At 39.7% G+C, this 12,138-nt stretch overlaps 1 protein-coding gene across 1 annotated transcript; it reads right to left on the bottom strand.

Moving 5' to 3' along the window:
• Nucleotides 1-569: 569 nt before the first annotated feature.
• Nucleotides 570-7,548, bottom strand: tnnt1 (troponin T type 1 (skeletal, slow)). Its single transcript, XM_056401700.1, has 10 exons — nt 7,483-7,548; nt 3,972-3,993; nt 3,786-3,846; nt 2,886-3,002; nt 2,591-2,668; nt 1,957-2,070; nt 1,754-1,863; nt 1,113-1,203; nt 924-964; nt 570-815 (listed from the first exon to the last, which is right to left on the bottom strand). The coding sequence occupies exons 3-10, from the start codon at nt 3,840-3,842 to the stop codon at nt 770-772; spliced, it is 654 nt and encodes a 217-aa protein (XP_056257675.1). The 5' UTR covers nt 3,843-3,846; nt 3,972-3,993; nt 7,483-7,548; the 3' UTR covers nt 570-769.
• Nucleotides 7,549-12,138: the final 4,590 nt, after the last annotated feature.

Below are 12,138 nucleotides of genomic sequence, written 5' to 3'. Positions count from 1 at the left end.
GATTAAAGGGAAGACTTCTCTCCACTGGTAGGAAACAACCTCAATATTATATGAAGGATGCTGCACTTCAGAAACGGTACATACTGTGTCCTCAGAGCCTTTTGACTTAAGGTGACCAGATTTCTGAAAAGATAACCGGGGACATTTCCAGTTCGATGTTTTTTGACCATGGTAACTGTTGTACTATAATAAACTATGGTGAAGGACGACTGATAAAAGGACGACTCTTTACTTTTGAAGCAGTTGTTAAGTCCAGTTGTCTATCTATCTATTCCTCGATTTATATTATTATAGTCCATTGCAGACAGTTGGACAACTTCTTCTTCTTCACAATTTTTTGAAGTGCTGGCTGTGTTGCTATGGGTATGTTTGTTTTCGTTAAGTCCTAACCAATGATTGAGCCATCTGACCTTTTTTCTGCCTAGACACAACAAAAAAAGAGAAAAATCTGTTTGGATAACTCTATTTTGATGGTTTTAGCTTCTTTTCTGAAGCTGCTATAGCTAGCAGCCAGTCCTCTCTGTCAATGTCTATATAAAAATGCCACAGTGACAAAACCAACACCAAGATGAGTGCATGTAATTTTATTATCAATACATCTTATCAAGAAACATTCAATATCTTTCATACATACAGGGAAGGCCTAACGAGTGGCTCTGGCACTAGAAGACCACAGAAAGACCAGTTGTCATTCCTCCATTCCTACACTGCTTATCCTTTTTTCTTATCAGTGTGTATTTGATTTCTCTTTTTACGTATTTTTCCACCTTTACTTCCAGCGACCACCCACCTTCCCTTTGCCGTGGACCTTTTTACTGTGGGAGGAAGTGAGGAGGAAAGAGAGGGGAAATAAAGAAGGATGTAGAAACACATAAACAAGAAATATGCAGTTTGTCATAATTTGTATTAATGCAACTACTCACAATTTCTGAGCATGTTGGATTCTGTTAAGCAGCACAATGATCTGCAGGGGGAAAACAAGAAGAATTTAGAGGTAAAAAGTAAAATAATTATGAAAGAGTTCAGTAAGTATCAGCAAGAACAGTGAATGTGCTTGATCATTTCATTCCTGTTATTTTCCTAAACATTTCTGTGAGCAGTCACAGTAGTACCTCATATTTCTGGTGTTTCATGTGCTCCATGAAGTCAAACTTCTCAGACTCCAACTGGTAGATCCAGTTCCACATCTCCTGGGCCCGTTGCCTTGGAAACACAAAGATGAAATTTGGAAAGGATGTAGAGCTTTTTTTTTTTTTACCTGTTTTGAAATTAATGTGATAATAACCATAAACCATCTAATTGTGGAAACAGAGTGTCTTATTGTGGAAAACAGGCCTCTCATTTGTAGCTGGTCACTATTGATTTTGGTGGCTGGAATGACAACGGTTGCTGGAAGACTTTATCAGTGGCAGCCAACTAGCTAATTAAACTACTGTTGGCTTCATTTATTTGTTTTTTTTTTTGCCCAGGACCATTTTTTGTACCAGAACAAAAAACTGCAGTTTTTGGCACTATGTTGGCTTCATTTTTCAGCTGCTGTCACTTGGACAGGCCTGACACGCTTAGTTACGGTTGCTATGCTATGATTGGACAATTAATATTTGAAGAAGGGGGTTAAGAAAACGGTCAAAGGTAAAGCCTATGTTGAGTCTATATTTGCAATTTAATACAATACACTAGTTCAATCACCTTTCAGGTTATCAATAACCAGTTTAAACCTGCTGTAATGGTGTAGCAATTGGAGGAAACTCACTTGAGTGCATCCTCCCTCATATTTTCGGTGGCTAGCGGCTGCCGTCTGTCAGCCAGAGTTTTCTTCTTGATCTCTCTGCCTGTCAGACGCTTGCCCTTTCTCGACTCAGCCTGGGGCAGAACATACACAGTCCACAGTCATCCTCTGTGTCATCATCTCCTAACTATCATCATCACAACTGAGAATAACAGGCGTTGTCTGACCTTGGCCAAGAAACCTCCAAAGTTTGCTCCCATGCCTGACAGCACTTTCTTCTTCTTGGCGTCATCATCAGCCTTCCTCTTGGCCTCCTCTTCTTCTTTTCTGTGACGCTCCTCCTGTCAGATGAAGAAGGACGGAGTGATAAAGGAGCCGGAAAACCATGTTCCATTATGTTTGGAGAAAATTATTTGTAGACCGGGGCATCTCTGTAGCACCACAATATGTCGTGACACATTTTATCTTCATCAAAAAATTGCAGCTACTACAATTTGGATATTGCACTTGGCCACATTGCAATTTTGATAGTATTTCGACTAATTGTTCAGCCATTCTGTGTTGTATACTTCCAAGGGCTTGAGTAGCTTTTTATACACTTTATGCCTAAATATATAAATGAATAGAAATAGTGGTTCTACATAGTTTCATAAAATGAAGAAATACAATTATATTACAGTTTAGTCATCAAATATGAAAATTTTATTATGTGGCAAATTTTGTAACACACTAAGCACAACTTAAAAACACATATGCTTTAAATAATGTAATAATGTTCAGTTTGTTTATAGCCTAGTTAAAGTATAATATAAGTGTAAAGTAATATAAGTGTGTATGTGCATGTGTGCATGTGTGTTATACCGCAATCCTGTTCTGTCTGTCCTTCTCCTTCTCTGCTCTGACCCTTTGGATCTCTGCTCTCTCTGACCGACGGTGCTCCTGATGGAAAGCAAACCAAAGAAGCCATCATTATAATGCAATGTAATAAGAAAGTACACTTACTTAAGTATAACACTTATGTAGCTTACTTACATAAATGTACTAAATGTGCTGGCCAATTTCAGTTTCCGTTGATCAGGTGCATGACATCACATTCATGTTTCTGTGCTGTTAGGAAACATCTTGTTAGGAAGTGTTAGTATCAGAGTGAACTTACAATTCGGTCCTTGAGGCCGATGAGTTCTTCTTCATCCTTCTTCCTCTGCTCGAAGTGGACATCAATCAGAGTATGCAGCTCCAGTAAGTCCTTCTCCATACGCTTTCTGTGGATGTCCTATTGGAACAAGAGAGTGTAAACAAAAATTTGGTTGATTTTAAGCTGATCATTTTATCACTGCTACATATGTTGGGTTCTGTGTGTATCCAGGCCTGTGACCTTTTGAAATCCATTCACAGCCATTCTGTTTGCTCTAACTTCCTTTGATTTATTTTGAAAGTGTATAAAAGGATTTCTGTATCTGAATTAAATAAAATAACCTCTGCCGTTCTGAAGTTCTTTAGCTTTACAAGTTATTAGGGGTCATTTGTTGTTACAAGGAGATAGATTTGTGTGTTGTCAGCATAGAAAGTAACCAAGTGACAGAATGTGCATACAGAACAAAAGTGGTCCAAATATTGACCCCTGTGGAACACCATATATGACCCAATGTATTAAATTTACTGGAATGTATTAACAATTTTTGTACTGCCACTCAAAAATGAGTGGAACCAGGCAAATGCTGATCCTCCTGAGACCAATAAGGTTCTCAAAATGATCTAAGACAGTGTCCTGCTCCACAGTGTCAAAGGCGGCACTCAGGTCTAGCAGCAACACAGTAAGATCCAAATCCATGGCAGATCACTGACCTCGTCAGCCCAGTTTCAGTAGTCTGGATTTGAACCCAGTCTGAAACTGATCACTTCATCATCACAGCCACTGGAAGTTTATCTCAAGAGGTGACATTTTGTTCAGGTAAACTGAGGTGACTTCTTACACTACAACACTGACAGCTGTTCTGAAAGAAAGAAAGAATAAATGAAAGACTAATCTGGCTTAATCCCCTTTTTCATAACTTACATCAAAATCCACCCTCTCTCCCTCAGGAATCTTTGGAGGGGCAAGTTGAGGCACCATAGGCCTGGAGAAAAGAAGGAAGCACAAAACAGAAAGATCAAATATCAAAATAAGATTAATAACATTTTGGACTGAAAAAACAAGAACTACTGCAACCAAGCACAAATAAAATGGTGTGACTGAACATACTTGGGTTTGGGCCGCTCCTCCTCTGTTGAAAGAGAAAAAGATTAGTAAAAAAAAAAAAGATCAAACGATATGAATGAAAAATGTTTTCCTTCAAACATATGAAAGGGCAAATAGGGAATCTGAAAGCAGTCAGGTTATAAAGCTATTAATGTGACTGACAACACAGCAAGCGTGGGACTGAGAAAAGAAAAGGCAACATGAAATAAAGCAATAAGTAGTTAAGAAAAAACATCATGTTTATAAGATTTCTAAAACATTTTCTAATTATGGTCTGGAAGGTATGGCTGTTTAATTATTTAGGAGACCAATTACTCATACTCTAAAACACCGCTTTCAATATTGTATATCCTACATGTGAGTTAAACCAGTCCAGAGACCTGAAGACGTGTAAATTAAATATGTTAGATAATTAATTTGGGGAAGAAATATTTCAGTCAACCAACATGGTGCTGAGCTTGAGGAAAAAATGATGGGTTTTACTCTTCAGGGAAACACACTAACAACAATTCCTCACCTTCCTCCTGAGCATCTTGATCTGATGTACCAGCCACATAAAGATAGGATGGAAGATGATGGGACAAAATAACACATGGAGCATCAAGGCCATTAATGATGGGTGAAAAGCACAAATGAGGAAAGCAAGGAAAATAGAAAATGTGAGGTGAAGGAGAGGGAGCAAGGAAGAAAGGATGGGATAAGGAATGGAAGAACGGTAGGAAGGAAGGAGTGAAGGAAGGGAGGAAGGAAGGAAGGAAGGAAGGAAGGAAGGAAGGAAGGAAGGAAGGAAGGAAGGAAGGAAGGAAGGATGAAAGCAGATTGAAACAGATACAGATAGATACAGAACGAAGAAATTAAGTTGTAAAGAACCAAAGGAGAGAGGAAGGAAATAAACACACCAGGAGATCATGAAGCAAAAATGGAAGGAATGGGAAAACAAAGTGAAAAATTAACAATAGAGAAAAAAGCATGTGGACAGAGGGAGAGATGAGGTGTGGAATGATTGACAGAAGGCCCACGTTAACATTTCATATTGCACAGGCAGCAAGCTTAAAGAAAAAGTTCAGCATTTTGGAAAATACTTTCTTGCCAAGGATCCTTGAAAGGATCGATACCACTCTTTTGTCTGCATGATAATACATCACCAAGCAGTCGGCTTAGTTAGCTTAGCTTAGCACAAAGTCTGGAAATGGGTTACCATTGTAACTAGGTAACAAAATCCTCCCATGAGCACTTCTAAAACTCATTAAATAACACAGTTTTAGAGGGGGGGCAGCTAGCTAGCTGTTTCCTCATTTTGGACTCTTTATGCTAAGCTAAGCTAATCGGCTGCTGGCTGTAGTTTCATATTTATACAGACTTGGCAGGAAAGCAAATAAGTGCATTTTCATAAATGTTGAACTGTTGCTTTAAAACTATCATTTCCCATCATGCGATGTCAGCCACACTATTCAGTGACACTAATATGTACCACCCAATGTGGCTGTAGGGAAATGTAGTTTTTTGGAACATTTTGTAGACATTTATTATTACAGAATGCACATATGGATAATTTTGTACATCTAGTTTGAGTTTTATTCACACAAACATTTCTCTGAGGTTGAATTAATCTTACTGGTTAAGTTAAAGGGGGGAACAGGGTAACATCGGTGTACTGTACAGTGTCAAAGGAGGTTTATAATTGTCACTGTAAAATGTGCCAATTTGAGAGCCCTTCAGTGGCACTTGTCCCCTTTGGGGGCCCAAGGCAGTTGCCTGGTTTGCCACTACTGATGGTGCACCTTTGGGCCCAGCCAACCAAGATTTAAATCCTCAGAGAACATCTTGTAGAAGTAAAACTCACAGCAGGTATGTGCATGTGTACAATAATGAATGTCAGAATACATACAATGATTGCAGTTGTAGAAATGAATAACACCATGTACAACTATTTAAGGCAAACCATGTTCCAAAGCGGAGGTTGCATACCAGTACGATATGTTTATGATCTTGGACTGGTCAGTCTACATTTGTTTAACTGTCTTTAAAAGTTAGACATGACTCTCGGATAACTGAGCTGCATACCGAAGCTATCCCAAACAAACCTACAAATTGTGTGTGGACTACATGTACCTCCAGGCTGGGAGCAAAGCATTGTATCACTGGTTACTAGTTTAAATCTACAGAAAACCCATTTTGAACAAATTAAAACACATGGCTAGATAACTTGCATTTTTGTTTGACAATGATTAGTACGAAAACAGACTAGTGCCTTTGTGGCTCCATTGGTTGATTTTTTTGGGCCACTTGGTGGCAGCAGAACAAGCTGAAAGCACATCATAAACAAGCATTATCCTCTTATACAGTTGTTAGCAAACACTAGAGTAACATTAGCATTCATTTTGAGTCACGTTTTTATCCACATGGAAGATGTTGGTCCAATATTCACCCTCCTTTAACTCTGTTTTGGTCTCCACCAGCTCCTGAGGGAAGTTTCTGACTATTTACCTGCTAAATGCTCCACATCGTTCAACCAGCTGATCACTAACTTGAAAATATTTGCCTGATGGTTGATGAGGTTAGACAAACTGAATTAAAACAGCTTAAAATACTTACACTTTCCATAGAGCTCATGGAAATATTTGAACATTTTCTGTGTGGTCATGATTATGAGTGACATCTTTCGCCTTTAAGAGCCATCTGATACATTGTTTTTATAAAAATATTGATTACTGCAGCATTAAATAGATTATGATAATTCATCCTTAATGAATATATTTAATTCTGAATCCAACATATTGACTTAAGTGGACAAGATCATAAACATATCATGCTTGATTTCTTACACTTTTACAACACTGGCTGCAACAGCAGGCAATGAGAAAAGCAGTAAAATGTTCACAATGCTGACAAAGGCATGATCAAAATGGCAATGGAAATATGCTTAGATGTGGCGTGACTTTTGTCCTTACATATGGAAAAGCACTGTATGGCTAATGAAGGTGTTCACTACTTACATTTAGTATTAAAATACAATGCAGGTAAAAGATATATCTAGATTTTTTAATCAGAGGCCACGTGTGATTTTAAATTTAGAGCAAATAAAATGTTTCTTCTTCTAATGACATATCTTGATACAGGTTCCACCTGCATTTGTTTTAGCTAGCAATAAATGGCATCTAAAAATGTGACTCATGATGACCTTACCTTGGTACTCTTGCTGCTCTGATAACCCGGACCAGCAGTGTCAGCCAATGGAAAAGCAGGATAGAGGAGGAGTTGATAGGTCAGAGTTAGTACAGCATCACCCATAACTCACACAGTTATGAAGAAGGAGAGGGGGGAAGACTGCTGGGCTCAATGAGAGCTTGTTCAACAGGGAAAGACCATTTTTAACATTTTTTAGCATTTCAATTTTTGCACCGTCTTTTCAACACATGATAGGACAAGTTTTATCCCCAGACTTGTGATACAACCGTCTTGCGATACAGTCTTGTATGTGAGCTTTGCCTTCTTGAAGTCTTCCAGACCTTACCTTCTCCATCCTCCTCCACCTGCTCAGTTTCCTCCTCCTCCTCCTCCTCCTCAGGATCGGCCTCCTGCTCCTCTTCAGCCTCTGGGATGAAGGAGACCCAGAGAAATGAATATAGTTTCATGTCTGATATAAATCTTCATTCACTGTGACAATGTTGTGTGACAAATATGGATACGACTGAACTTACCCTCTGCCTGCTCCCTGGAGAGACAAGGAAAGGACAGGAAATATAGAAACATTGTTTATCAGTTAACAGCACAGTTGATGCATTTACGCTGGAAAGAACATGTGACTTCAAATGATCGACAGTGATGGATGCTGCTCTACTCACTCGTATTCCTCTTCTACATCTGACATGGCTGCAATAAAGAGAAACACCTTTTCAATTGACTTGCTTGACAGAATAAAAAATACAAAAGAGTGATAATATTTTGAAGAACTGTTGTAAAGATTCATTACTAAATAAGATTATCAACCATCTATATAAAGAATTACCGGACAAAAATACATGCTGTCCCTTTTAATGGTTGCTTGCCCAAGGAAGTTGTCTTGAAGTCCTAGTTTTACTGACTACAGCATAAAAGGAATGTTTGGTTACATTATAAATTATCATAAAGATATTATAATCTATTTATTTTAAAATACTGAGCAACCTAAATGCAGACTTGAAGGGCCGGCTCTGCATAAGTACTACATGAGTGAGTCGTCATCACTAAATCACAGGTGTCTATTCTCTTGTGATTAATCACGTTGGAGATAGAAAAAACACACGCACAAGCACAGACGGAGATAATGCACGGTGAGATGGTTTTCGCTATAAATTGTCTCTCTGAGCTGCCATTGTCCTGACATAAAACCACACACATATGCACAGTGGGTGTGCGATGACAACTTCCTGGCAGGGGGCGCGGGGAGATTGATGGAGCGTCAACAGGTGAGAATGTGACAAGGGTTAAACACAGATAGACCTGGGCAGATAGGGTTTCTCTCACTTTCTAGTTTTCCCCACGCCACCTTCCACCTTTGTCCTCTCTCACAGTTTCTCCCTCTGTGCTGGTCTTTTCAACAAACTACATGACATGATTTACTTTGAAACACTGCACAGGTGAACAAGGTCAGTGCTGAAAGTCTGTAACTGTGGCTATTAAGATTTTACAAGGTGTACTCAAGTGTGTTGAAACTTAACACGTCTATCTTTACAACTGGTTTCACAGTTTGGCAAGTTAACTGAGCAACTGACAAGTGACTGATGAACTAAGCTTGACTGAGGTGCTTTGACACGAGTCCAAGGTCTTTGCCATTATTCAAAACCTCAGTGAAAAAAAGTTGCTTGTAAAGAGCAGTTTCTGTCAAAATCAGATTGTAAATCAGTAGAAAACTCATCAGTCGCCCCACCTTCTTTCTGTTATCCCTCAACACCCCGTCGTACCCACCCATCCTCACCCCTGTCTATCTTTCTATCATCAGGAAGAATTTATAATGGCCCTGTGACTGTGTGGTTGAATTTATAGAGGCGGTAACTGTCGTCAAAAGCTCTGCCCTCTTTTTGCTGTCTGTTCTCGTGCCCACTGCCGTGCCAGACCTTGCCGCTTGGCATACCATGTCCTTTCAACGGGAAATCAGTACGCCTCCAATCTTCCATGAAATGTTGTTGACCTTTCCTCTCTCTGTGTTTAGATCGTACAGACAGACTACAGTCTATAAAGCAATCAGCTCCAGCTATGACAGTTTTTTCCATCCTTATTTCTTTTCACTGTCATGGGCATGGTAAACATGAGCATGGGCAAAACAGAAAAAGTCTCTTAATGGAATAGCTTTCTGACAAGATTGATACCACTCCCATGTCTGTACGGTAAATATGAGGTTACAGCCAATAGCATGTTAGCTTAGCTTAGCAAACACTGGAAACATAGGGAAACAGCAAACACGGCTCTGTCCGAAGGCGCTCCTGAAAGCTACTAAGCCTGGCCAAGAAATAGTCTGGCTTTTTTTTAAACCTTCTGTTAATGTATTAACCACAGCAGCCATAATTTATATTTTTATAATAACAATGTACCAAATGACAATGTGAACATGTGGAACAGATTGCTTGTTGTGATGAACCTACAGAGAGGAGGACTTCTTATCGGCTACACCACCAAACAGCAGACAGACAGACTAGCAGATAAACATTTAGCAGCTAAGGAGCCAAATATTTCCCTCAGGAGTTGGTAGGGACCAAAAACAGAGCTAAAAGAGATGAACTTAGATCTGCCAAGTGGCCAGAAATACTATACAAAAGCGCCAATGTTGCTCTGTAACTGCTGGATGTGTATATAGCAACTTATGATAATGTCAGTGCTGTGTTCACAGCTTGTTTATGCCGCCCCCAAATGGCCCAAAAACTCTGTAATTGCGACTTTCTTACCTATGGAAAGAGCTACGCTAATTGTTGCCAGTTTGTGCACCAAGCTAACTGGCTGCAGTTGTTGGCTTCATGTTTACTGTACAGACATGAGAGTGGTATTGATCCAAAAAGTGTATATCCCATATAAATGTCAAACTATTCATAAATCATAAGATGATAACTAGTGAGTAAGTAGTTAGATAACTTATACTGATTTGAGATGATAAATCACTGTAATTTGCTTGTTTACGTGCTACTGCTGCCTCTCAACGCATAGGAAGAAAAGGCTGTTGCGTGCAATATCATAACTGAGGACAGTGTAAGCTAACTCAAAAGCAGCTTGACAAACACACTCGTCTGTAGCTAGCTATAGCCATTCACCTGTCAGAGATGATCCACACTGCGCAATGTCCAAAAAACTGCTGCTCCCCTCTCTGCTTTACAAGCCTCAGCCCTTGTCAACAGGACATGGCCACGCCCAGAAAAAAGACAGAAGTGATGGATGCTACGGCTGGTAGCTTCTAGAGACTGTAGCCTACTGCAGCCACAAGAGGGCAGTAAATTAGGATGCAAACAGGCATCAGAAGAACACTGATCTGATCAAGGTAAAAACATGAAAAATGCATCTGAAATTTCAAGGGACCTTTATCACAAGAATCGCTTGCAGTTCAGTGCCTTGCTCAAAGGCTTTCGCTTTAATCTTAAATGATGGGGGAAGGCCTTATTTTACTTAAAAGGTACATAAAGGTAAGACCTTTGAATGGAGGAATGGGGGCTGTAGAATGGGAGGGTGGGGAGATATGACGGATGGATGAATGAGAGGTGCACATTTCATTGGGGGGTGGGGTGGAACCAAGGGATTAAGGAGAAGAGTCAAGTTCCAGCAGGCAACAGGCATAGGCCTTAGCGGGGTTAAATTTAGTCAAGGACAATGTGTGTGTCTGTAAAGTAAAGGAGAATGAGAGTGCAACAACATCTCATTAGTGTTTAAGACAGGCTATTGTAGGTTATTGATAGATTCTAGACAGGAGAGGAGAAGGAAACAGGTCGGTAAAATCCTTTTGAAAAAGAATCCAGCTGCAGGAAAAGTCCACTGCGCAAAATGATCAGCCAGGTCGTAGGATTTCTTTATTATGTGTGTTATTTATTAAAAACTAACAAGCTAACACTTTTGTGTACAGCTATCTAGCTCTAGTAAATTAAATTGTTAGTTTGAACTGAGTTTAAGTTGTGTACTTCGGTGTTACACATCCTTGGTTTACTATATTCATGGGGATCTGTCATTGAATACAATCCCTAGCCCCTTACTTTACCTTAACCATCACAACTGAATGCCTAACCCTAACCCTAAAACCAAGGCTTAACCTTCAAACAGCGATTTAAACATGTGGAGTCCAGAATTTTGATCCCCCTAAAGCTGTCGGACATCACAAGTATAGTGAGCTCCTGGTTTTAGGACCCCACAAATGTAGTCAAACAAACCCCCCCCACACACACACACATATTTACAACTGCATAGATGACATTTGTCTATGCAGACACCTGTTTAATACCCTCCACTTTTCTCTGAGTGCTAAAGTTAGGTAGTCTTACCTCAGACTGATAGCATCTGTGTATGTGCCTGGCAGTTGCCACAGAGGAACAAAGTGAAGCGTGGCAGGCTACATACGCAGACACACACATGTACTGTACTCATAAAAGTCTAATTACTGTAGCTGTCAGACCTATGTCAGTGAGCTCTGAAAAAAAGATTTGCAAGCTAGCGAACAGCGCTGCGGTGCCCATACCAAATCAAAATACCAAAACCTTCGGATAATTTGGGCCATGTCCTGAATGCTTTTAGGAGAGCCTACGGGACTAAGAATATGGACACAGTTTGGCACAAGTGGCTAAGCGGGGAGAGTGTTAGTCATCATCCTTTGTCTCAGCAACAGAATGAAACCCAAACCCTGATACTGGACTTCAGGACATATAAATAATCTACTCCTGCATAATTCACATGCTATGTGGTCCTCCAAATGTTTGAAATTCTCCATGTCAGTCTGAGTGCCGGCCACACTAACACAGACACCACAGGCATATGGACGAGTGGATGCTGTAGATGCAAGAGGTGACAGTTCACACAAGTCATGTGTCTACAAACTCTTTTATGTTTGTCCATTGTATCCAACATATACTATCTATTCAGTATTTTAGAAAGGTTTTTTTTTTTTGAGAAACTTATGAAATTAAAATATAAGTAAACATATTCTGTCACTTATCTCTGGTAA

The sequence above is a fragment of the Seriola aureovittata genome, chromosome 17 (genome assembly GCF_021018895.1).
Source record: "Seriola aureovittata isolate HTS-2021-v1 ecotype China chromosome 17, ASM2101889v1, whole genome shotgun sequence".
NCBI classification, from domain to species: domain Eukaryota; kingdom Metazoa; phylum Chordata; class Actinopteri; order Carangiformes; family Carangidae; genus Seriola; species Seriola aureovittata.
This window is presented reverse-complemented; position numbering and strand designations above follow the sequence as displayed.